This window comes from Carassius carassius, chromosome 9, assembly GCF_963082965.1.
Source record: "Carassius carassius chromosome 9, fCarCar2.1, whole genome shotgun sequence".
NCBI lineage: Eukaryota > Metazoa > Chordata > Actinopteri > Cypriniformes > Cyprinidae > Carassius > Carassius carassius.
Window position 1 is genome coordinate 21,848,085 of NC_081763.1, and position 27,032 is coordinate 21,875,116.

Consider the following 27,032-nt stretch of genomic DNA (forward strand, 5'->3'; position numbering starts at 1 on the left):
CCTTACACTGATCATCTCCTATGCGAGTCAATATAAACATCAGTGTGGTCATTTATTCCACATGGTGGTGCTCTAAGAGAGTTTATCAAACTTCAAACTGAGAGTTGATTCTCATATATCTCATAGATCTATCTCTGTCTATCTGTCTGTCTACAGATGCCTATACTTTTATTGTAATTTCTGTATAAATATAAACTTTAAAAGTTTTGCGGTAACACCTTACAATAGGGTCACATTAGCAAACGTTAGTTAATGCATGAACTAACATTAGCTATCAATCTGCAATGTATTTGTTATTGGTTGTGAGTATTTATCAATACATTTATTAGTTAATCAAAATATAGCTGTACTTGTTAGCTGAGGTCCATTACTGTGAACAGAGACACTTTTAAAATTTTAATTATGTATTAGTAAATGTGGAAATTAACCGAGATTTGTAAATGCTTTAGGCCATTACAAAAATATTATTATATTAGGCTAGAATTCACAAAAATAATATTCTAGAGAAAACAAGTAGGCTTGTGAAAACAAGCCCAATCAACAGCTTCAGTGTTATACAGTACATAATATGCACATGAGTAATGTGATATGCTTTAGATCATAATATATATTTTTTAAATACAAACAGAACTTAAATTGACACACCCAGCAGGCTCTCTGTCTGTAGCGCGAGGTATCCAGGAAATGTTGATGCTTCTGCTTTTTTTTTTTTTTTCTGTGGTTTCCTTCTGCTGTCACAACTGCTTGTCTCTCATTTCTGTAACACACAAGTGTGCTTGGACAGGTGCCTTCATGTATGCCAACATCTGTATATTCTTTTGGAAGGAACTCCTGCAGTCTTGATCAGAGGGGGTGGACATAAAGGAAGCTGCGAGAAAGATGCTCCAACATCTGAAGCACTCACACGAGAGGCAGACAACTGGAGAAAAGGCCTGTAACACTGGCAATCAACACATTCAGCCGCACTTACAGACCGAAGAACTGAACTTTTAAAGGACCTCTATTGTCTTAATTCTAAAATCTGATTGTGAGTTTGATTTTAAACTCTAATCCTAATTCTGTTTGACAGCGTGTCCTAAAAGACTCCATGTGCTTCAATCTAACAGTGGATCTGAGTGACTAGAAAACTTCAAACACTTCAGTGGATTTTTACCTGTGGATTGCAGAGATATCTGTTTGGATTCCTCCTGGGTTCCTTTGGGCTTTTGGAATTGCCAGTGGTTGATCCAGAAAGAGTTCAGTATCCTGAAATTCCTAAGGAAAGTTGTGATGGGTAACACAGTCGGTGGGTTTGATCAGGTGGAGGGGCAGGAGGCCAAAGGCTCAACAGGAGGGTCAAATGTTGCTCTCTCCACCCCTAAAAAGAAATGTGCCCCTGCTAAACTACCCATGCCTCCCGAGGAAGAGCTCGAAGAACGCTTCAGTGTGGTTTTGGTGAGTTTTTTGATACATAGACATGAAAATGTTATATAAACACAGCAAAAGCAGCTTATCATTACACTTCCTGTTCTGATAAAAACAACAGCTGTGCTAGGAACTACAACAGTATTACATTCTCTGTTTTCGCATTATAGAAACATAAATAATAGCTGTATTGCAACAAACAAACAAACAAACAGAGGATCTTCTTGTATTCTTGATGCATAGACAGTGCATGCACAACAAATTAAAAGGATGATACAATACAGTATGAACATTTCAATGAAAATGCAATCTTCCACTTGAAATGCAAAATGAAGTAACACTAGGAAAAACACTTCTGACCTAATACAATCCGATTACTGTCACTTTAGTTCCACATGTGCTTTTGATATAGGAAATGGCAGTGACGGGATGACAAATTAGGCAACTTCTTAAGAGAAGTCATGAGACAACAAGAGTTCTACATTCTCTGTTATGACTGACCTTTGTTTCGTCTTTCGTTTAAGTGCAAGACACCACTTTCAATTGGTCATACACCTAGATATGCCATCCCATTTATTAAGCAATTTCTTGTATCATTTAATTCATTGATTAATGGAAGCTAAGTTATCTTCAGTTTTGGTTCCACATTGTGTAAGCCTGTTTCCATTATAGATTGAATATTGTTACTTCTCAAAATAACATTTTATTTTTACTAACATAAAAAAATCATTTCTATAGAACAAATGGCCATTTGATCCTTATGAAAATACTCTTATTGGTTCAAGCACAACCAGGCTGTCCCAGACTGTCCCAGGCCCTGAGACGAGTTGGACCTACTAAACTCATCTTTACAATGCTCAGAGGATGGGCGAGTTTGGGACATTCACTGCAATTTTGTCCATGACCCTATAAACTCAAGCAACTACTCTGATTAAATTACCATTGTATGTTAATGAAAATGTGCATCACACATGGTCACACTTAACAGTGATGTCCTCATTGCAGGCTACTGCCACACGCCCTGAACTGTGCATTTGGTGCATTATATATAATATCAACTTAATCTAGTCTGCACATTACTCACTCTTTTGAAACAGTAGACCACAGTTAGTCCCCCACCCTACCCCACCCACCCTGCTCACCACGCTCTCTCTGTTCCTTCACTAACCGCTCAGTGTGTTTCTAAATGTACTTTCGCTCATTGTGCACACAACCTTAAAAAAACCTGTTCAAAGCGGAAACGTCTTAGTGCTTTAGAAAGAAACACCCCAGAACACAGCGTTTCAACACTAAACTAGACACCTTTTTTAAGCAACACACACTCTTAATTTGGCACCCTCTTAATAATGATTAATTTTTGTCGCTAATAATGTTTAAGTACAAGACTCAGCCCTGTGCCCTCTTTTCAGGAAGTCACATTGTGTCCGACTGATGACACGCAGCATATGATCTCAAGTAGATAAATATGAACGCATGGGAAAATTAACGTATGATATATGCACATAATATAATAGTTCACTTAAAAATGAAAATTGTGTCATCATTGACTCACACTCGTGTCATTTCAAACCTTTATGACTTCTGTGAAACAACAGTGGACCCCATAGACTTTTATTTGTATTTATATTTTTTACATTTCCACAAAACCATGCATGTTTTAAATGAAATGAAGGTAAATAGTAGCCTAAAAGATGACAGGATTTTCATTTTTGGCCGAATTGTCCATTTAACAATCTGAAGTAGACTTAAGTACGAACAATAATTGCATCATGTATATTTTGTAATGTAGAGATTTGCCTCTCTCTGTCCGTTCAACCATTGTCTTGCATCAGATATAAATGGTGTTTATCAATGTTACAAATACATGATGTAAATGGCAAATCAGATAATAATTGGAACTGAAGAAAAAGTTAACCAGCTGCAATTTACACTTGTTAATGCCAGCCTCTTTCATATATCATATTCAGACTTTGCCATGCTATTAGTATTCAGAATTATACGTTAGTAACCAACTAGTATTATAACACTGACAAACTTCTTCTTAAACAGTTTTAGCCTGGTTAGGTCACGTACAACTGTTTTTCGATATCCAGTATTATGGATGTAATCTGTCCATTGAAATCCAGTATTTTGTGATGGATGTGCATGGAGCATGTCGACCAATAAGAATAGCAATATGTTTCTTTATTAGTATATTTATTCACAATGATCTCCAGGTTGCTGTGATGAACTTTTAATTTCTTTTTTCAGAGCACCATGAATCTGCCTCCTGACAAGATGAAGCTTCTGAGTCAGTACGACAATGAGAAGAAATGGGAGCTTGTCTGCGATCAGGTAAGATACTACTATTGTCATCTGTTGATCACCTTGTTTTTTGTTTTTTAAATGGCAACAAAGTAGAACTGAGAGTATCATGATCGTTTCCCTGTTTAGTTCTCTTTTAGAGAGTGAGACATTACTCATGAAATACGTAATGAATTAGCCATACAGAAATACGTTAAGTCATTGCATTTTTGAGCAGTTTTGTATTTTCATAATACTTCATGTCAGCAGCGTTGGTGTGACCTTTGAGAGGAAGTTATCTGATAGACTAGATTTAGACACACCAGAAGAATAAACAAGATCTTGACACTGTGACACAAATACAAAAACCAAACTTATACAAGTTATATGAAGACTGAATTTTCAGCATCATTACTCCAGCCTTCAGTGTCACATGTAACATCCAGTCTATCACATGATCATTTAGAAATCATTCTAATATTCTGATTTATTTTGAGTGTTGGAAACAGTTCTGCTGTCTAATCTATTTGATGAATAAAAGGTTAAAAAGAACTGCATTTATTCAAAATAAAAAGAAAAATTCTAATAATATATATTCTAATAATATATTTTCTTTACTATCACTTTTTATCAATTTAACACATCCTTGCTGAATAAAAGTATTGATTTTATTTAAAAAGAAGAAAGAAAAAAAAATACTGACCCCAAATTACTGACCAGTAGTGTATATTGTTATTACAAAATATTTATATTTTAAAAACATAGCTTCTTATTTATTTTTTTTACTTTTTATTCATCAAAGTATCCTAAAAAAGTATCACATGTTCTGAAAAAATATTAAGCAGCAGAACTGTTTCCAACTTTGATAATGAATCATCATATTAGAATGATTTCTAAAGGATCATGTGATAATGATCCTAAAAATTCAGCTTTGCACCACAGAAATAAATGATAATTTAAAGTATACTAAATTTTAAAACAATTATTTTAAATTTTAATAATATATCACAATATTACATTTTTTTTTCTGTATTTTTGATCAAATAAATGCAGGCTTGATGAGCAGAAGAAACTTCTTTCAAAAACATTAAAAATAGTAATGTTTCCAAACTTTTGGTCTGTACTGTATATATATATATATATATATATATATATATATATATATATATATATATATATATAAAATCATGCATGCATATCATATCAGGAGAAAACGTTAAAGGCCCTCAGAATGTTTGAAGCATCTCTAGTGTTTATTAAAAATGCTTAAAATTTAAATGATCTAGCCTGATTTTCTTGTTCTATGTTGTGGCAGTATAATTAAGATACAGGTTGAGGCATTTGTAGTGATCAGTTTCAGAGAATGCATAGCCTATAAGACGGGGAAAAAACAACAGTGGCAGACAGAAATGACTCATTATGTAAATGATGTTAATTTAAGTAGGCTTACAAAGAATGCTGATAGTGAGCAGACATCTCAACGGGAGAAAAGGGGAAAATAAGAGCAGCGGTAAGAGGCAGTGAATGCACTTCCTGTGTTAATATTTGTGTCTCTATGACAACTGTAGGATGCAGGCTTTGTAGCTATGCATGTAGTGAACACGGGTTGTCTTAGCAACCAATGCACACAACTAAAATGTATTTCTTACCATGGGCATAATGTAGGCTATATACCACCTTCGGGGAAAATATGTATTAATACAATTTAAGAAACCTCAATAAATGGCACATATCTCTCTCATACATATACAGTACAGTATCTGAGATGGATTGACAGTAACATTTAAAAGTTTGGGATCAGCAAGATTTTTATATATATATATAAAGCAAGATATATATATGACCCTGGACCACAAAAGCAGTCTTAAGTCACTGCGATATATTTGTACCAGTAGCTATAGCCAAAAATACATTGTATGGGTCAAAATGATAAGATTTTTCTTTCATGGCAAAAATCTTTAGTATATTAAGTAAAAATCATGTACCATGAAAATTTTAGCAAATTTCCTAACGTAAATATATCAAAACTTAATTTTTAATTAGTAATATGCATTTCTATTAACTTCATTTGGACAACTTTAAAGGCAATTTTTTGTCATTATAAAAAAAATTTTGTACCCTGAAATTCCAGATTTTAGGATAGGCCAAATATTGTCCTGTCCTAACAAACCATACATCAATGGAAAGCATAATTATTCAGCTTTCAGATGTTGTTTAAATCTTGATTTTGAAAAATGTACACTTAAGACTGATTTTGTTCCATTTCAGATAATGCCATTCTTTTTAACTTTCTACTCATCAAAGAAATATATCTTGGTTTACACAAAAATATTAAGCAACACAACTGTTCTAACATCTGTCATTTAAATTGTAATAATATTTCACAATATTACTGTTTTTAGTGTATTGTAATCAAATAATTAATTTATGAGCAAATACTTTAAAAAAAAAAAAAAAACATTAAAAAGGCTTACCAAACATTATTCAACCATATTATTCTATACGACCAAAGAGCATTTAAATATCTTCTACACGTCTCCATCATCACAGCTGGAAATCAGTCCATTTATTGTTCCTCTTTCTCCTGATTTCTGTTAGGAGCGATTTCAGGTGAAAAACCCTCCCTCGGCTTATCTGACTAAAATCAAGAGCTTCTACCAGGACCAGGGTGGAGTGACACGCAGGGTCAGTACATCACTCTCTTTCTGTTCTTTCCCTCACCTCCTCCTTATACTCTAATTTCTCTTATCCTACATATGTGCAGACACCCACCTGCCCAAAAAGCCCAAATGAGATCTCAGTTTAGTCTCAATGTGAAGTGAATGATTGTCTGTCAATCAAGTCAGCTTACCTCTGCGATTCCTTCTCCACAGTTCAAGAAACGTGTGCAGGAGTCAACTCAAGTCCTGAGAGAGCTGGAGATCTCGCTGAGAACCAATCACATTGGGTTAGTGGCAGCTTTATTTTTCTTGTGCAATGCAAAGATCACTGCTTCACTTCACTGCTACTTCTAAACAAAAGAAAATATCATTTTGCACCTGAATAATAGAAGACGTCCACAGATACATATCATGATACTCCTTTTATACTCTACAGGTGGGCTCAGGAGTTTCTGAATGAGGAAAACCAAGGCTTGGATGTCCTGGTGGACTACTTGTCATATGCTCAAAGTGATGTGCCGTATGTTCATTCTGTCATTTCTAACATTTTCCATCAACACCATTACAGTCGTCTAATGCAGTAATTGTCCAAGAAGATTTTATGAATAAATCCTAGATTTTGACAAGAAGTAACTACAATTCACTCGCAATATTAAAAATAAAGGTTCTGTAAGGAGTTTTTGCAGAGATGCCAAAGAAGGACCATTTTTGGTGTCCTATTTATTGGTATTGATGGTTCCATTAAGATCCTTTAACATTCATGGAACCTTTCCATTGCACAAAAGATTCTTCATAGTGGATAAATGTTCTTTGGATTATTACTTTCTTTACACTAAGAAAAAAGTTTTTTTCTTTTTTTTTTTAAAGTGATAGTTCACCCAAAAATTAAAATTACCCAATGATTTACTCATGACTTTCTTCTTTCAGATGAATACAATCACTTTTCCAAGGTTTATAATGGCAGTGAATAGGTGTTATTTAATAGTCCAATAAAAGTCCATCATAAAATCCATCATAAAAAAGAGCTCCAAACAGCTCAAGGTTTTATGTATTTAACATTTTTTAAACGGTAATCTATAGTTTCCGCTAACTGTCTTACCCATGTCCACGAGAGAGTGGCGTTTCAGCAGATGATGTAGGATGTAAGCGCAGCATAAGCTCCGGAGAGAAGTGCCAAATGCCCAAGCTCAGAGCAGAGAGCAAAACAAAACACTGCTCACAAATTACAAGTACAAAACAAGGATTTGTAAAGACAATTGTCATAAGATTTTTATATAAGCCAGGAGGAGCCTGGTTTTCCTTTGCTCAAGTAAACAAAACTTGGTATGCAATGGTGAAATGAAGCTTTCCCCTCAACTGTATTGTAAAATGGTTCATTACTCGAAGCTTTTCAATACATTGCACGCTTATGACATCTTCTGGTCAAAGGTGGAAAAAGGTGCCTTTGCATCCCAGACGTCCCAGAAATTTTTTCATATAAACAATTTGTGCTCCGAAAACCATATAAAGCAATTAAAATAAAAATGTCATTGTACTTATACAAAATATGAATAACTGATTCAGAGTAATTTTACGAAAAAATAGGCATGGCTCGTGTAGGCATAAATCAAAATAAATTAAGACTATTGTGGAATAGTCAGTTGAAATGCGTGTGAAGCAGGGATTATTACAAACTGAACATGCACATACATACACATGTAAATATTTATTCGAATTATAATTTATTCTTATCAAAGAAGTGAATGACACTTGAAACGTGCAATGGCTTCGCGAAACTGTTGGAACCAAATTGTTCTGCCATTTATGTGAAAAGCCACTTTTGCAGTCTTTTTCTTTTCTTTTTTTTTTTTTTGTAACAGAGGAGTCTGAAGGACATTTTAAAAATCAAAAGAACCCTTTGTAGAATGGAAAGGTTCCACGGATGTTAAATGGAACCATATGCTTATAAAGAACCTTTATTTCTTAAGTGTGTAGCTGAAAATGACCTCAGATTCTGTGCTGACGTGTTTCTCAGGTTTGAGGTGGAATCTGTGGAAAACGGCGGTTCTGTATCCGACAACAGGAGGTTGTCAGAGAGATCAGTGGAGGATCTAGCCAAAAATGTCAACCATTCTCCCACATACGGCGTGCGTAAAGTGGCACGTGCATTCACTGTCCGGTGAGTTAACGTTACAACACACCCCAGAATCAGCGATCGCTGCTCAGTATAAGGACTAAAATAAAGAAACCATGAATTTAAATATTGTTCTTATTCTGATAAGTGTACAGATTCAGTGTTCATCTTTTGTTAATTTTTTGCCTCTCCACATTAGAATAAGCAACTTGGCCCATGGCAGAAGAACTACGCGAGATTCTCAATTGGCCAGCCAGAGAGATGACGTTCACCTCTGTATTATGTGTCTGCGTGCTATCATGAATTATCAGGTATGCTGGCGTGAGAAACACATTCAAACACTAGACTTATTACTCAAAGGTCATTTGAGGAGAACTTTATATGACTCATCTTTTTTTCTTTTTTTACAGTCTGGGTTCAATTTAGTCATGACTCACCCCAGATGTGTCAATGAAATTACTCTTGGTCTCAACAACAAAAATCCCAGGTGAGTTTTTTTTTTTTTGTGGGGTATAGGGGTTGTGAGTTTAATGTATGAGTTTGTAATACATTTATATATACCATTTATAGGACTAAGGCTCTTGTGCTGGAGCTGTTGGCTGCAGTGTGTCTGGTTAGAGGAGGACATGACATCATCATCTCGGCCTTTGACAACTTTAAAGAAGTAAGATGACGTGCCTTCTACACATATACAAACACTTTTTTTTCATAAATGGGATGTTTTCATAAAATGGTTAGGTCAGGTTTTGCAGAAGGTACAAGATACATTTTCTTCTGCCCAGGGCCAGAAGTATTGCTTAAAAACTTAATTAACTATTTTTAATCTTTTACCTCCTCTCAGTGTACTCCGAAATCATTCTAATGCTGATTTGCTGCTCAAAAACATGTATTATTATTATTATTATTATCAAAGCTGAAAACAGTTGTGCTGCTTAATGTTTTTGTGGACACTGATACTTTTTTTTCAGGACTCTCGATAGAATAGAATGATCAAAAGGACAGCATTTATTTGAAATATTAATCTTTTGTAATATTATAAATGTCTTTACTTTAAAAAAAAAAAGTTTCTTTAAAAAAAAAAAACTTGAAATGGTAGTTGAAGTGACATAAATATCAGATATTACGCTAGCAATACTACACAAATACCTTTCTGCGACAAGTAAAAAGTCTATACGTTTTGTAGCACAGGATATAACAAATGTCATGCTCAAACCTCACCTCTGTTCGGCCCACTTTCTCACAGGTGAGTGGAGAGAAGAACCGCTTCGAGAAGCTAATGGACTACTTCATGCATGATGACAGTAATATAGACTTCATGGTGAGCTTTGCATTCAATCACATCTGTTATCAGTTATGAATTACATAACAGTTAGCCTGCTTTCTTTTTTTCTTTTTTTTATATAAATGATTTTAAAATCTATCCGTTTGATCTTTTTCTTCACAGGTGGCTTGCATGCAGTTCATAAACATTGTGGTCCACTCAGTGGAGAACATGAACTTCCGTGTGCATCTTCAGTATGAGTTCACCCAGCTGCGTCTAGACCAGTACTTAGAGGTATGTCTAGTGTACAGAAGAGATAAATACATTATAAAAGCGAATCGTACATCTTACACATAATTAACACAGGACTGGATCCTAGATTTGAGATGCTTTATATGCGGCATGTATGCATGAAGTTGCACATTATCCATGTAACGAAATATGTGTGTCTGCAGTCTTTAAAACAGATGGAGAGTGAGAAGTTACAAGTACAGATCCAGGCGTACTTGGATAATTTGTTTGATGTTGGAGTTCTGATGGAGGATGCAGAAAATAAAGGGGAAATAATGGACCATTTAGCCGAACTGCGGGAGACCAATGCACAGGTTAACTATACTCTATGGACACTAATACATTTACACATAATCACATAATCATATACTAAATAGCACACATGCCTCGTTGCAGGAAGGCTGTTCTGTTCCTCATAAGTGTATGGATATTCTTGTGTTGTAGCTGAATTCCAGATTGCAGGAACATGAGAAAGGAGCACTGGAAAAAATGGCAGAACTAGAACAACAACTAATGCAGGCCACTAAAGAGTCAGCAGTGCTTAAGGTAACCCACTGCATTTTCCTTTTGTTGCATATTATTCATACTATTTACAATTAGTATTCAAGATTAGAAGTAGTGTGTCTCCATGCAAAGTTCAGTACGTTCATTCTTAGAATAATAATTCTGTACTAGGTATATCAAAATTGGGAATCAGTCTTTGTCTCTAACCTCTACGTGTGTGTGTAACAGGAGAGCTTGCGAGAGTCCTGTGCCCAAGTGAGCACTTTGCAGCAGAGGGAACGAGAACGAGAGATTCAGAGAGAGAGAGAAAAAGAGCAGGAGCGTCTGTCACAGCCCTCACAGGTAGACAGAGAAAGAAACGGAGAGGTGAGTGGAAAGGAGTCCAAACTGGAGGTGAAGCTGAAGGAACTGGAGGAGAAGGGCTTAGTTCGACTGGAGCGCACAGCCTCTGGAAGCCTGGACATCGAAGTGATTCCAGTCACCATAGAGAAAATTGTCACTCAAACAGGTAGGAGCACTTGTGCAAAAGTTCTCCATCTGCTTAGCGTCTAAAATGAATGCTTCTAGTGAACTCAAACTGTTTATCTTTAGCTGGTTATATTGATATTAACACAACGTCCTTTCATAGTGACTGTAACAGATCCAGCTTCTCAAGCGCCATCCCCTGCAGGCGCAGCACCGCCTCCACCTCCTCCACTACCTGCTGCTGCAGCTCCCCCTCCTCCACCACCACCACCACCTCCTCCTCCTGAAAGCGGAGGTATTCCGCCTCCCCCTCCTCCTCCCCCTCCTGGTGGAGGTCCACCACCACCCCCGCCCCCACCTGGCTGTGGACCACCACCCCCTCCAGGAGCTCCTCCTGCCACTGGGGCTGAAACAGGTGAAGGGACTAAACATTTAACAATAAAAGAAATAATCATTCAAACATGCAACCTGAGCTGAGTGAGCTTATATCCATCTTTTTCATCCTTTCACACAGGACCAAAGGGACGTAAACCCATTCAACCGAAGTTCAAGATGCCCCTGTTGAACTGGCAGGCATTGAAGCCCAATCAAGTGACGGGAACGGTGTTCGTTGAGCTGAATGATGAACAACTCTTAGGGGTAACAGCAAAGAAATCCTTAAAATGCACCAAAAATAAACCTGTATGACTCAAAGCATTGAGTGGAACTGTAAGAATGTTTCTTTGAATAGTTCGTTTTGCTTTCTGTTTTTGTCCATATAATGAAAGCCAGTGAGGTACAAAATTACTTTGAAACACATTGACTTTCACTATATGGATGTTTCACAGAAGACAGAATATCATACAGGTTTGGAACAAAGAGGATGAGTAAATGAATTTACATTTTTGGGTGAATTATCTCTTTTAATCTATTACACTCTCTCTGTCTCAGGAGCTGAATATGGATCTATTTGCAGAGCAGTTTAAAACCAAGGCTCAAGCTCCTCCAACAGATATTTCGAAGCTCAAGGTTAAGGTGGCTGAGAAGGCACCTAGTAAGGTGTCCCTGCTGGAGCCTAACAAATCCAAAAACCTTGCAATCACCCTCCGCAAGGGAGGCATGAGCCCCAACGACATCTGCACAGCCATTGAGAGGTATGTTTCAACAATGTGAACAGCAAACTGCACCAAAAATAGCTTTAAACCAACCTGAACGGGTGTGGAAACTCTCTTCTCTCTGTCTTGCTCTCAGATATGATCAGCAGTCTCTGAGTCTTGACTTTCTGGAGCTTCTGGAACGTTTCGTCCCATCTGAATTTGAGATGAAGTCACTCCAGAACTACGAAAAGGAAGGGCGGCCACTAGAGGACCTGAGTGAGGAGGACCGTTTCATGATCCGCTTTGGTAAAATCCCACGCCTTGCTCAGCGGATCAACACCCTCACCTTCATGGGCAACTTCCAAGAGAGCGTGAAACGTCTGCAGCCGGTCAGTTAACATCACTCTTTGGCTGTTGTACCTAGTATAATTCATATGCTTTATAAAAAAATCAACCTTTTTTCTCTCCACCTGTTTCCATAGCAATTAGATGCAATCATTGCAGCTTCCGTGTCCCTCAAGTCTTCATCAAAGCTGAAGAAGATGTTAGAGGTGAGTAGACCTCATTTGTGCTTAAAGGTATGTTTGGTGTGCTTATTCAATGTAGCTCACTTATCAATCTTCTGGTTCAGATCATCTTGGCCTTTGGGAACTACATGAACAGCAGTAAAAGAGGGGCAGCGTATGGATTCCGCCTGCAGAGCCTTGACCTGGTGAGTGGATTTGTAGATTTGAACTTTAAGGCTCATGTTTTTGTTAGGCAGGACTGAAGTGTTATGTATGCATTGTAAATAAGAGCAGAAAGTTACAGGCCCAGGTGAGAGTTTTGGGAAGCTCTCATTGTATTAGTTATGGCAGACCTTTCATGTAGAGGCCAGGCCTTTGATGCAGAAACAAAGATCGAAACTTATTTTCTGAATGGGAATGAAAACTTTGCAAAATAATCTTCTGTAGCTGAAATTTCCTATAAATTTCTTTTACGTTCACCTTCATTTTCCATTGGTTTCCAGGTTTTTCAAATGTTTCAGATTACTTCCCCTACCGCTTTTTTTAATTAATGTATTTTTTTTGACAAACTCAAAAACATCAACAAAACTACCGTATTTTCCGGACTATAAGTCGCACTTTTTTTCATAGTTTGGCTGGCCCTGCGACTTATAGTCAGGTGCGATTTATTTATCAAAATTAATTTGACATGAACCAAGAGAAAAAACTAAGAGAAATGAACCAAGAGAAAACATTACCGTCTACAGCCGCCAGAGGGCACTCTATGCTGCTCAGTGCTCCTGTAGTCTGCCACTGAGCAGCATAGAGCGCCCTCTCGCGGCTGTAGACGGTAATGTTTTCTCTTGGTTCTAAATAAATGTGACTTATAGTCCAGTTCGACTTGTATATTTTTTTTCCTCATCATGACATATTTTTGGACTGATGCGACTTATACTCAGGTGCAACTTATAGTCCAAAAATACGGTAATTATACACACAATATTTATTAAGTCTTTTATATCTATCTACATATGTGTGTGTATATATATGTAACAAGGAGTCAGAGACGTTCGGATCCATCTGCAGTACTTTATTAACAGAGAATGGTAAAACAAGCAGAATTCAGGTAACAGCATCAGGTGTGTCAAGGGTTATCCAGAATCAATAACAATAACAAGCAGAGGTCGGGGCAGGCAGCAGAGAATCACAGTCGATTTAAACAAACCAAAGTCAAACACGGAAGGAACAAACACTAGGAAAATGCTCAGAAATGCCAGACAGAACTAAACAAGACTTTGCACTTAATGAGAGTCCAAACACAGTTTATATAGGGGAGTGGTAATGGGGAACACCTGGTGGTGATTAGTCCTAAGCATGGGATTCTGGGGAATGGAGTTGGAAATGGAAATGGAAATACAACATGCCAGAGTCCTGAGTGGAGTGCCCTCTATAGAAGTTCATGGGCACTCCAGCTGATGATCCGTGAATATAAATATATATATATATATATATATATATATATATATATATATATATATATATATATACATACGTATAAATAATTAAAATCAGTTTTATTTCATTATACTATTATACTTTCGATTTATTTATACTTCCTGTCTTTATTTTAATTGTTATTATTATTTCCAGTTATGTTAGTACATCTAGCTAAACTAAATGAAAATCCAAAATTGAAAATGTGAAAAGTTGCCTTGGCAAGTAGCTAAAATAAAAGTTTGTATATTAATATATTATATTTCAATTGAAGTTTATTTCAAGAAATGAAAGTTTTAATCTATAATAACCCTGATTAAAATATATTAAAATTTTAACACTGAAAATTTGCAGGTTATATGTAATTGAAATTTACAAATTTTATATTGTACATCTTTAAGCAGTTTCCATCTAAATATACACATATCATTATAATTACTGTATGAATATATTGATCTGTTTCATTTCTTAGTGATGGAGGATATTTACCCAAAATAAAAACAACTTTTGCATCTACCTTACCTCTATTTCTCCAATAACTACATCTCACCTCTTAATCTTTTCTTAGTTGCCACAGTAAAAAAGTGTTTTCACTCAGTGTCACTCTCTTGTGTGTTTCAGCTGTTGGACACAAAGTCCACAGACCGCACTCAGACTTTGATGCATTTCATTGCGAATATGGTGCAGGAGAAATACCCTGAGCTTGCCTCCTTCCACACTGAACTCCGCTTTGTAGACAAGGCTGCTCTGGGTAAGAAATACCATAATAACGGTTCATCCCACTACATACTGTACATGCTACAAACAATGAGACACATATCACTGCATATCAATTATAGATTTGGAGAGTGTTTCCTCTTTCTCACTCCTTTGCTCTCTCAGTGTCTTTGGACAGTGTGCTCCAGGATGTGAGATCTCTAGAGAGAGGGATGGAAGGGACCAAGAAAGAGTTCCTGGTGCAGGACGACATCCCGGCCCTGAAGGAGTTTGTTAAGGCCAACAGTGACGTATTAGACTCACTTGTTAAAGATGGCAAGACGGCACAGGTGAGAGTATGCTCAATGCACACAAACTATTAGACATAAAATCTGCTCAATTAGTCTTGCTGACTTATTCTCTTCTGCCAACAAGGAGGCATACACGTCTATAGTGGAGTACTACGGAGAGAATCCGAAAACGACACAGCCTTCCATGTTCTTCCCACTCTTCGTCAGGTTCGTCAAAGCTTATAAGGTGAGAGATACAGCTATTGAACGTTTGTGTCAACACATGCACATATTCAAGGGTAAATAACAAGCTTTTATTTTTTTGACTGTTCACATGCTTATGGGAATTGATTTAAATATAGTAAGTACAGTAAAGGAATAAAATGTTGAATGAGCGTGTTAAAGGAGCTGAGCTCTAAACAAAAAAAACAAAGATACTGCAAGCTTTTCACCAACTGATTCATTACTGTGGTGTGTTATTGTCACAACAGCAAGCAGAACAAGATAATGAACAGAAGAAGAAACAAGCGAGTGCAGCAGAAGAACAGAAAAAAACCCCTAACCTAAAGAAGAAAGATAGCACTCCTCAAAAGGTAAATGCATTTATTTAATTAGATTTTTTTTATAAATATACTAATTATAGAATTATATTTATTATTTTATTTAAATAAAGCATTGAGTGGAACTGCTCAACTGAAAATTTTCTCCTATTCTGACCAGAGTCCCATGATGCCCAAAATGCCTCAGATGGATCTGATTGCAGAGCTGAAGAAGAGACAGGTGAAGCCCCAAGTGACAGATGGGGCCATTGATGACATTATAACAGGTACAAAAGTGTTATCGATTTACAACCAAAATAGTCTTGTCAAAATATACCCCAAGCACTTTCCTTATGCTTATGCTTCCCTTAATTTTTAACTGGCAAGAACGATTTGCCACCTACTATTCTATATATATTTTTAAGAATTATATATATATATTTTGATTTGTTTGTCAGATTTGAGAAATACACCCTACAGAAGAGGTGATGGTCGGAGAGCAACTCCACGACATGATAACTGAGAGTTACCTAAAAAGACTTCCCTCCTCCCTACTGGACACTTCAGGTGGATGAGGAGAGACCCCCCCAAAAAGAGTGCTATATAAATGCATAATTCATTCACTTCTGTATATAACACCTGGTCTTATTCTTTATATATTAAAACCTTTTCAATCTGTACAGTGATAAAGTAAATGACTGGCAAACATACATACACATTCACTGATGCTGCACACAAACAAAGAGTCACACTAACAGACACCCATCATCACACGCTTACATATGCCCTCATACAAGTAATATAATTGTAAATAAGGCATAAAAAGGATTTTTGTACCATTGGATATGCTCGTGAATATGTAAGCAACTGCAGAGCTTGAATTTTCATGGTTTTGCTGTGTTTATATTGAAATGCAAACATTTGTACGATTTCTGAGATATTTTTAATAAAATGGTGAAAACATTGTACAGTAACAAACATGTTTCTTTAATTCTGAGAAACCAAAAAAAAAAAGACAATAGAAATATCGTCATAGAAGAGAGCTGTACTTTATTAGACACACAACCACAGCAATTATGTACAAAATGTTTCAGCTCTCAATGTTTTCTCACAGAAAAAAAAAATAGTCACATTTCTCACAAAGTTATCATGGCATCCACACTGACAAATTAACTTATTTTTCTTCTGTATCTATAGGTGTTTATATATCTTATTTATATATAGAGTGATTCTCTGTTGGTATAATTCTCTACTCTAGAGATGGGAAGGTAAAGGGCTCGCACGACTAATAGTGCCCTGATGGTCAGAGCTGAACTGAATCTGCTCAGTCACTCAGTAAAACACATTCAGAGCTTGCCACTCAAGTCTGATCACCACAGATTACAGTAAGACTGGACATGCCTGAGCCACAAAGAAATCAGACATAGAAAAAGTCATTTTTTCCTACTTTACCTCTTTTTACCTACTTTACAGCTGTGAACCTCATTTCAGTGCACTTGACCTCACCATTCTCTCCATTGACTTAAAAAAACAAACATGTATATAACTTTGTTTTTTAAATCATCTGCACCGTGCGATTGCTTTTAGGATTTACATGCATTGCTATGATTATTGTTTTTAATACATTTTTAAAAACCTTTAATATATACCTTATAACTCCATCTTTTAAATAAAACTTTTTTTTCAGGACATAATTTTGTCGGACTCTAATAATTATGGTTTTATTTACATGTTATAGTATTTTCATTATTTTTTCTTTAACAGTTTTTGTAGTATTTTAATGTTATTATTTGATGTTAGAATTTTGTAACATCCACACATCCATATAGAAAAAAAATCTCACTTAAGGGACTAAAGAGCTCTGTTAAAATATTCTACATAAAGACGTTCCATCAAAGACCATTCAACAAAGAATGTGCTTCCTCCAAAGTACTCTGTTATTTTTGACCTGGTAAACCAGACACAACTAGCAGAAGCATCCAGCTCCTCCTACTTCCTGCAGTTTTTCTGGGGGGAAACTCTAACCTGCAACTCAAACTGTTTCCTTGACCAAGGCATTTGTACATTGAAAGTTTAAACATCTATTATTCAGTAGTGTCTCACTGAATAAGCAATACATTTCAGACGTACTCCCTACCACTAGATGGCAGGAGAGGGCTGTGACAGTTCATTTACATTTGCCATTATAGCTACATTTCATCTATGATTCCACCCAAAGCAAACAAATTAAGAATAAGCAAATGACATTCTCAGGTAACAATACAGATTAGAGTTTAATAAGTATCAGCAATGCAACTGATTTCACTCGAATCACATTAAATAAAATCTTTTGACTGGCTGGCAGGCTTTTTCAGATTCACCCAACTTATAAACTCATAAAATTAACAAAATATCAACCTGTGGTTAGATGCAGTTATACTTCATACATGAGCTGGGCTGTACAGAGTAATATTTTCAACTCAATATACAAAACACTTTTCATATGAATAAATAATTTTCTAGTGTGCTATATTTTTCTTCAGGATTACAAAAACAAAAGTATGTACAAATAAATCTCAGTTAATATAAAATCAACAAACAAAAAATATACAAACGCAAATCTAGTATCATACATATTTTTTTACCAACCATGTTAAGTGAAAAATAAATTACTAAATTTTAAGATGTATTTATATATCATTTCTGAGCTGACATCTTACCATGTTTTAAGAGAGAAAGATACTACTTTAAAAAGGGAGATTTCACCAGCTTCCTACATTTATCCATCACACTCTCCGAGGGGAGTCAAGACAGTCTTTTCTTAGCTCACAAATTTCTACCCGTGGCTTTACTAAGAGGATGAAGTGCACTTCCTGACAGGAAGTGCTGTAGATTCTTAGCATCTCCACCCAAGCATGAAACCCGGTTCTGGTTTCTGAGAAACTGTAGGCACAAGGGTAGCGTTTTGATCGTGTGAGTGTGCTCACTGCAGGACAAATGGCTAAACTTGCTAGTTTGAAATAATAGTTTGGTTTGGAGTCCTTAAATAGGCTGAGCTGTGAATCTGATGGTTGCTGTGGACTTTCCAGTCAGGACTAGAAAAATCTAGTGTGTGAAAGATCTAGAGTACAAATCAAGACAAGTTTTAATCATTTTAACAAATGTAATTTTAAGGAATTTGCAAACCACCACTGAGTTGCTCAACTTTTTGTATAACTAGCCGATCCAGGCATTTTCAATCACAGATGTTACATTTAAACAACACTGTATTCAGTGGCTTAAATGAAGGAGTTTCCATGCATGTAACAGCCTAAGCTTGACCTTTTCCCCTCTCGCAGCACATCCCACATGAATCATTATACATTTCGGACATGAATTACAGGCCGATTTGGCTGCGAGACACGGAGAAACACCACTAATCTCTCCTCTGGCCATTTACTCTCGACGTCAACCTAGTGCTTAAGCCATTATTTTAAACCCTGCAGCACAAGCAATCAATTTCACACATTGGTTTTGTCAGGAAGTTAGAAAAATCTCCCCCCTTGCTCTATTCATCTCATTCTATTCTGCTCTCACTCACCTTTTCACATTTAAATTCTCTGGGCTCATGAGAAAACCTGCAGGTTGTGGCATTGATAAATTCGCAACATAGGAATACCCCTGTGAGAAGAAGAAAATTTTTTTTGTCGTGTGTTCCAGTGCGTGCATGTTATGGAATAAGAAAAGCAGATGGGTGGGCATAACCAGAGCCTTTAAAAGAACGGATGTGATGTTCATATTTACATCACCATTCCAGGTAATCATAAACTGGCACACAGTTACCTTCTAAAAATGATATTGAATCTAAATGTCGGAGGGTTTGACTTGCTCATTAGGAGAAAGGATGAGTTGGAACTCTCTACCGCACAGATGTCTTCTACTCAATGGATCACGTCCACTGGCATACATGCTGTGGAATTACCCTCTGTCTTCTTGCTTGTGCAACCCCTACACGGTGAACCTAACCATCTGTTTGTTCATTTTAAATTTTGGAATTCAGCTTCACAATCTGGTAGGCCCAAAGGTTTAGACAGCTTGTGCCGAATGTTTGATGATTGTCAGATCATTGTACTTTTTCTAGCTTTTAAAACCTGTTGTGCTTCTGCAATGACAAGAACCGGGAAGTTATCCTAAATATATCCTTACAGAGGAAAACTTTGACTTTTTAGAAAACAAATGCCTAACAACACCATCCCATAATAAGTTATTTAAAAAGTAGGCAGCCCTCCAATTTCTCACATTTCCTCTGTTGCCATGACAACTTGTGCTAAGTTACAGCAAACATGTAAAATGGCTGCATGAAGACCTATTTGAGTGCAAATGAGAACAAAAATAGACTCTTAGGCAGTGTATGTGTATCAAAGGGAAAGCTCTGAAAAAGAAAATTCTGCATGAATTTCTTTCTTCTGTAGAACACAAAAGTAGATATTTTGAAGAATGTTTTTGCCCACACAATTTAAGTCAGTGGAGTCCGAAACATTGTTAGACCCTACTGACTTCTATTGTATAGACAATAAACCAAGGATTTTTTTTTCCAGAAGGCAAGTCATTCAGTTTGCAACAACACAAGAATGAGTAAATCATGGCAGAATGTAAATTTTTGGATGAACTATCCCTTTAAGGGAGTTTCTAATAATCAAAATGTTAATCATAGCACCAATTTCAGTTATTTTCCTTTAGCAGTATGCCTGATAGACAAAATCTACATTAGAACGAGCAACACTGCCTCCACATTAAGTTTTTGCTATTATTTTTTAACATTCTTTTTGTTAATATAGATATTAGCAATAAAACATCTTGACAAACACTGACTACTACAGTACTCACTTTCGATTATTGCAACTCTACTTGGTTTTACATAGTCTTACAGTCTTGATTTTACACTTGATGGACATCTACCGAACTCAGCTAGACCTCCAACATGTGAGATTTGGCAAATGAATGAGGTTTGGGTAAAGAGTCCTTCCCCAGGCCTCCCGTGGGTGGTGTGATGCTGGCTGTGCAGTGGAGCTGGAAACAGGCTGGTGGTGAGTGTCCAAGCCCATCTGTTGGTTCTCTAGTTTGAGGAACTGGCAGAAATACAGAGTAGGTAGGGTGAACAGAAAAGTGAACCTATGATGCAAAACGCTGCATCAAGCCTCCTTGCACTACGTCACCATTCTCTGCAAGGTGTCTTGGTAAGGATAGCCAGGGAAAGGATCAGAAACAAAACACTATAGAAGCTAAGCCTCCAAAAAAAAAAGTTCATCATTTCAGCATTTCAGTTCATCTGCCTGTGCTGTCTGCATCCTATATATACATTTCCAGCAACATCCTCCTTAATCACTTTTGTCCAGAGTCACCATCTTGGGTTTAGTCTTATTCCTCTCCTTGACAAACTCCAAGCTTCCGGAGACTGAGGGTTTCAGGGGCAGCGAGGACAGACTCAGTGAGGTGAGAGCAGAGGGTGAGGTTGAGGAAGAGGATGTAGGTGAAGTTGGAGAGGGAGGGGATTGACCGTTGGAGATGGGAAGAGGAAGGCTTGAGGAGTTGAAGTTCTGCTCTCTGAGTAACCGATGCTGTCTTAAAGTGGACGAGAGCAGGAGGGCCTCCGCTGAGAAACTGGATGAGGAGAGGCTAGCAAGAAGCGCTTTGGCCTGGTTGGAGGAGGCTGTTAAGGAGGACAGCGCCCCCTCCTGGGGGTACTTTCGCAATCTGGAGGGCAGGTTGCCAGAGAAGCTAGCGGCTCTGGTGCTTGCGAGGAGCGACTCGGTTGTTCTGGCTCTGCTGATGTTCAGACTTAGAGCCTGAGGGGCAGGAGTTGAGGGCAGGAGTCGGGGAATAAAGGACAGAAGAGTGGGTAGAGAATAAACAGTAAAAACTAAAGAAATAAAGACATTTTGGGAGGCTTTTTAGGTTTGGTTTGGCTGCAATGTGTTATTAATCTCTCTCACAAGACACTTTCTCTATGCAACGAATGAAGCTCTGGTGAATATTGAAAACTGCATAATGTTTTAGGCCGTTTCCTTAAAAGTACACAGGATTGACTGGGAGGAACTGGGTAAAGGATTGTGGGCTTCAGTCAGGAGATGCTGATGAAGAAGTGGTGGTGAAGACAGTAGAGGAGGAGGTGGATAAGCCTTGGTCAAGTCAGATTGTTTTGGGTCGCTTGCTTCTGTTCACTGGGTCGAGGGGTTGGACGTGAATGGTTGAGGGCCGATGAAGGATGGCATGTGACACGCAGGCAGGTTGTGGTGACAAAGAGAACAATGCAAGAGGAAGGGGAGGATGGGAGGAAGGATGAAGACAAACACAGGACAACGTTATTCAGGTTAGGATCATTCATGCATGATGCTAGCCTGGTACACTCTACGTGTGGATTTCACCACATGAAGGCCAATCCACATACATTTATAACACTCACAATGCATTATGCTAGAAGAAACGGACCATTTGATCCCAAGATCTTGTTTGGTTTATTGAACATGTGCACATACGCATCTCTATTACCAACAGTCACTCACACACACTCTTTCGGTTACTGTGTGACAGGATGCTGAAAGTGTTCCATTGAAATCTGCTCAAACTCTAATCACTTGTGAGGGGGATGGATGGACAGCACGGATACAAGGAGAGAAGAGGACATAGAGATGGGGGTGAAGAGAGAGCCCAGAGAGCCTGTGTCTTTCCACATGACGTGCCAATTATTCCACCCTGATAGAGCAGAAAAAGACTTCCCATCTCTCTCTCTTGCCCGTATCGCTCTTCCCTTTAACCTTCTCCTTCTCTTTCATTTCAGTCCTTCTTTTCCAAATCTGCTGGCCCATGTTCTTTTCACAGAGCCTTCTCAAAAAGTACCTGGAGAACACAACTATGAAGAAGGATAAAATAGCTACTGCTTCTGCACGGTCATAAAGAATACATTTCCCTTTTGGCCATTTTCCACTTACTTTCCTTTTAAAATTCATGTGTCAAAAGCTCATGCAATTGAGAATAGACATAAAGCTGTCCAAGGAAGTCATATGTGAAATGAAAATGGGTGCTAGAGGGGTGCACAAACAACTTGAGATAGAGAAAAAAAAGATGCTTTAATGAAATATGTGCAACGTAAGGATTTTTTGGCATTTGATAAATTTGAGAAAAACTATTTTATTCTGCTGTCTGCAAGATTATTTCATTCTATTGACAGCATAATAGTTTTAACCGTATGATAAAATCTGCATATAGTTTTCTGGAAAAATAAACAAAAATTGCATGCACACTACTATTCAAAAGTTGTTTATTTTTATTTTTTTTGGAAGAAATTAATACTTTTATTTAGCAAGGATGATCCATGTGACAATCAAAAAACAATAAAGACATTTGTAATGTTACAGAAGGTTACTACCTCAAATGAATGCTGTTCTTTTGAACTTTCTATCGAAAGAGCCCTGAAAAAATGTATTACTATTTCTACAAAAATTTTAAATGGCAACATTGATAATAATAAGCAATATTTCATGAGCACCAAATATATTAGAATAGCTGAAGGATCATGTGACACTGAAGTAAAATATATTAAAACAGAAGACATTTATTTTAAAATGAAATCATATTTCACAATATTACTGTTTTTACTGTATTTTTTATCAAATAAATGCAGACTTAGAGATAATAAGAGACTGATTAACGACCCCAAAATTTTGAAAGGGGGTGTACATTTCATTTGCACTCATTTCTGACTTAATTTACAATTAGTCCAATAAAGACAAGGAGAAAAGTTCAGAAATGGCAAGTAAATCGGACCAAAAGAGTGTTGGAGCAGTGATGTGTTAATCGAGCAGTTAGAGAGAGAGCAATCATTTCAAAGATAAAGTCTTTTAAGAGAAGGCTAGAGTACAAAACTAAATCAAATGTGGATGAGGCTGAGAGGCACAAGTGAAAGGTACAGCAAGCAGAAAAAGAGCCTCAATGAAATGAGTCCGGGTGAAAAGATATGTGTGCATAAATGTTTGCATCCATTTTCTGCTAAGAGGGTTAAGACAAAAAGGCGATATACCCAGTCCACTTCAAGGGGAAAAATTAGCAGTTACACTGACAAGACTACATCCTGATCATATCCAGCTTAGCAGGAGTGCATATAACAGCAAATATGCTCTCCTGTAATTATATGAACCCTCTGATCTTGCTCGCTCTCTAGACTTGCCAATATCTGCTTCTCTCTTCCTTCCACATAAAAGATTAGATTCTTTTCTAATATTCATGGCCTGTTGAACAAGGCCCAGATTTATCAAATACAGAGTGAGGAGATTTACAGGGCACCGCATGTCTATCTTCTCCATACGTACAGCACACAGGCCCTCAGTTGTCTTTTTCTCCCTCTAATATGTCTTTATAAAACCCTCCACTGTTTTCTCCACCTGTCTCATTCACTTCGCTTATGTTGCAGAGCTCACATTTCCCTCGTCTCTGGCTTCACACTTTCATTCTACCCCTTCTCCTGAGACCCACCTGTCTCTGGTTTCTTTGTTCTGTTAGGGGGTTTCAAGTGCACTTGAGAGTCCCAAATGTTCTGCGATTGATGCACCAATTCAGCTTTTTCAAAGCGTCACTGCAAGAAAGTTCTCTCCCAGCCTCACTTCACTTGTGACTGACACACACAGACAAATACGTGCATGTACACACACACATCTCCCCTCAAGCTCTTGGCAATAGTCTGAGCTGTGGATTTTGAGCTCTGAAAAGCCCTCAGACAGACATTATGAATCGGTTTTAAGCAGAAAATTATCTTCTTAGCTTGCAGAAAGCCATTTTAAATATTAATACAAACTTACACAACATTAAGGCTAAGAATGAGATTAAAAGCATGTTCGATGTAATACCAAGCCTGAAAAAAACGAGACCAAGACTACAGTCAGATTTATGACTGAACTGGACCAGGCTAGGCCTAAACACCTAGGCTAGATTAAGACTAGACCAAAACTATAACTAATACTAAAACCACGTTTAAATTTTAGACCAAACTCAAAATAAACCACAATCAAGATCAAAACAAAGATTAAAGCTAGACCAAAACTAGACTGAGACAGAAAGACAGAGACAGAACCAGAGAACGATAGATGAAACCACGGAATGATAGACGGAATGATAGAACAACTGAGATATAGAACAACAGAATGCCTAGACAGACAGATCATACCTGCTGTTGACCCTGGTTCTTTAGGAAGTCCTCTCTCTGTTTGCTTGTTTTGCTCTTTTCTGATCCACTTTGCTGCAGGTGCTTTAGACGAGACAACACTTTTCCACCACCAGTCTGAGAAGGATGAGAGAGAAGAAGAGATGAATCTGTGCACTATATTTGGTAATATTTTTCATCCAATTTCCAACAGTGTATTTGCCATCGCCGGCAGTCAGTGGAAGTGCTGGAGGAGAATAGTGTTCAAGACAAGCAGGAGGGTAATGTGTTTTTAATAGAATACATGCATCCCAGCACACACACACAAACAGACACATATTAGCTATAATTTCTTGTATCAAATTCAGAAAATATAAATGATACAGCTCTGCACAAAGTTGACAAAATCTCTCCGTGAAATACGAAATAATGAACACTTTCTCTAGTCTTTTCACTCTCTGCATATATTACCTATAAAAGATCAAGCACTTGACCAAAGTCTAGAGTCACAACCAGCCAAAAGACCTTTCAAAGCTTAAAGGAGGCCCATTAGCTGTGTGTTTTATGAAAATTAGCACATCACTGAATGAGGGCTTGGTAAGAGGATCTAATGCATGCAATCAGGTGGACCTGCGGTTGCCAGGCTCCATCTGTCCAATGAAAACAGCGTGCAACGACCTAGAGCAAGGGGCTTGAACACAACAGTTAAGAGGGATGAAGCAATGCTGGCTTGTATACAAATGTGTGGGCTGAAAGCAACGCAAGGAAAACACAAGTGCCTTCATCCAAATCCTTCCCTTCTGTCACACATGGAGATCAGCCCTGTTCTCAGCGGAGTTGAGTAATACACATGATATCTGATGCTGCTTCATAGCAGTTTATCCTATAACTACTCTCCAAGATGAAAGACAAATGCGAGGAGACAATACCACATAAATTACTCTACAAAATCACTCGAGTATTTATGGAGAGGTTCCCTGGGCTTTATCTTTTTATTTTATGAGAAAACCACATATAATATCTTATGTACCAGAGGAAAATAAGACAAGGGGAAAGTAATCAAATTGCAAACTCATTTTAAGAAAAGTAGCAGGCTATTAAAGAAGAGGAGTTAACAAGAGAATTTATTGTGCAAAAGATACAATATGTATTTCTACAGGGTTGTAGGCTGAAGGCAAACAATTTATCAAAGCATTTGCAAAAAAAACTGATCTAGTTGAGCAACCCAGCGGAAGAGACCAAAAATCTTCCACCAGACAGGAAGAAAGAAGATGGAAAAGATAAAAAGATCAGGGCTGAAGAAGATACTGAAGGTTAGGTTGAACCTTTTCTGTGGATGTGCTGATGCAGGATGGTTTTGGTGGGACAACAGGTTTGTTTGTGTCTCCTCCGTCTGCAGGGGTTTGTGCTGTATGTCGAGTGCTGCCAGATCTCTTGATGGAGGAACTATGCGCCTGGACGGATGCTGGGAAGATGTTCCCCATATGAGGATCAGTGCTGAACTCCATCAGGCTGAGCTCCAGCTCACGGATGGTTTCCTCCAAACTGTCCAGACGACGGTATGTGCTGTGGCAGATGTCTTCCTTTACCCCTCCAGTGCCTTGAGTGCGGATCAAACCCACTTGAGATGTCTCTACAGGCCCATTTTGCAGCGGGACAGAGAACGTAGTGTCCGACTTTCTCATTCGCTCTTCTTTCGTTTCGAGAGACTCCTGAACCCTTGGCTCCCTCCTCAGGGGCTGTTTAATTGCTCTCTCGCTTGTTAAGGGCGGGAACGACTGGGTCACATCCTGGACAGGACTCTGGAGCTCCCTCTGGGCCGCATCCAAATCTTGTATCCGAGGGACTTTTTGGCTGGTTGACAAGTCTTGTTTCCATAGCGACAGACGGGGAATCCTCACAATGTGGCTGAAGTAACTTACTCTGATGTCATTTCCAGTGTTATTGTCTTTAACTGTCTGCATGCTGCCAGACGGCCGGGTCTCTGGTGAGTCCTCAGAAGGGGACGTGGGGAGAGAGTTACACTCAGTTAAGACTATCTGGGGAACTGGAGTGGAGGACATCCCTTGCTGCATCTGCAACCCATGAATCATAAATGTATGAAGTTGTAAGGTTAATGTAAAGGTGGCTAAAAAGAACTTACCAGAGGTTTTTCTGTAAAATCACTGGAGTGATCATCACTATGCTTAGATGTGATCATCTGCTGGCACATATGTAGTATAGCACACATACAAATACAAAATTAAATTAAATTAAAAAAACATAAATATTTAAACACATTTAGCCAGGAATAGTTCTCAAAAATCACTTAAAAGCACTC

The 27,032-nt window shown here is 37.7% G+C and overlaps 2 protein-coding genes across 6 annotated transcripts in view; one reads left to right on the plus strand and one right to left on the minus strand.

Annotated features, from left to right (window-relative positions):
- Positions 1-1,061: 1,061 nt before the first annotated feature.
- On the plus strand, positions 1,062-16,539 carry LOC132149301 (formin-like protein 1). Its single transcript, XM_059558428.1, has 26 exons — positions 1,062-1,434; positions 3,655-3,738; positions 6,286-6,372; positions 6,561-6,634; positions 6,784-6,867; positions 8,362-8,505; positions 8,660-8,771; positions 8,871-8,947; positions 9,031-9,124; positions 9,704-9,778; positions 9,905-10,015; positions 10,177-10,326; positions 10,457-10,558; positions 10,745-11,024; positions 11,145-11,396; positions 11,496-11,620; positions 11,912-12,114; positions 12,212-12,446; positions 12,540-12,608; positions 12,689-12,769; positions 14,658-14,787; positions 14,919-15,082; positions 15,168-15,269; positions 15,514-15,615; positions 15,743-15,848; positions 16,020-16,539. Exons 1-26 carry the CDS (start codon positions 1,270-1,272, stop codon positions 16,082-16,084), a joined length of 3,273 nt encoding a protein of 1,090 aa, XP_059414411.1. The 5' UTR covers positions 1,062-1,269; the 3' UTR covers positions 16,085-16,539.
- Positions 16,540-20,713: 4,174 nt separating this feature from the next.
- LOC132149304 (SRC kinase signaling inhibitor 1-like) overlaps positions 20,714-27,032 on the minus strand; it is a 111,693-nt gene continuing 105,374 nt past the window's right edge. For 4 of the 5 annotated variants that reach the window (XM_059558433.1, XM_059558434.1, XM_059558436.1 and 1 more), the window contains 4 exons: positions 26,856-26,912; positions 26,038-26,787; positions 24,737-24,850; positions 20,714-21,365 (listed from right to left, as the gene is read on the minus strand). In XM_059558433.1, the coding sequence (XP_059414416.1) occupies positions 20,898-21,365; positions 24,737-24,850; positions 26,038-26,787; positions 26,856-26,912 (1,389 nt within the window). In that variant the 3' untranslated portion in view covers positions 20,714-20,897. The remainder of the gene's footprint in view (positions 21,366-24,736; positions 24,851-26,037; positions 26,788-26,855; positions 26,913-27,032) is intronic. The other variant, XM_059558437.1, reaches the window with a different exon arrangement.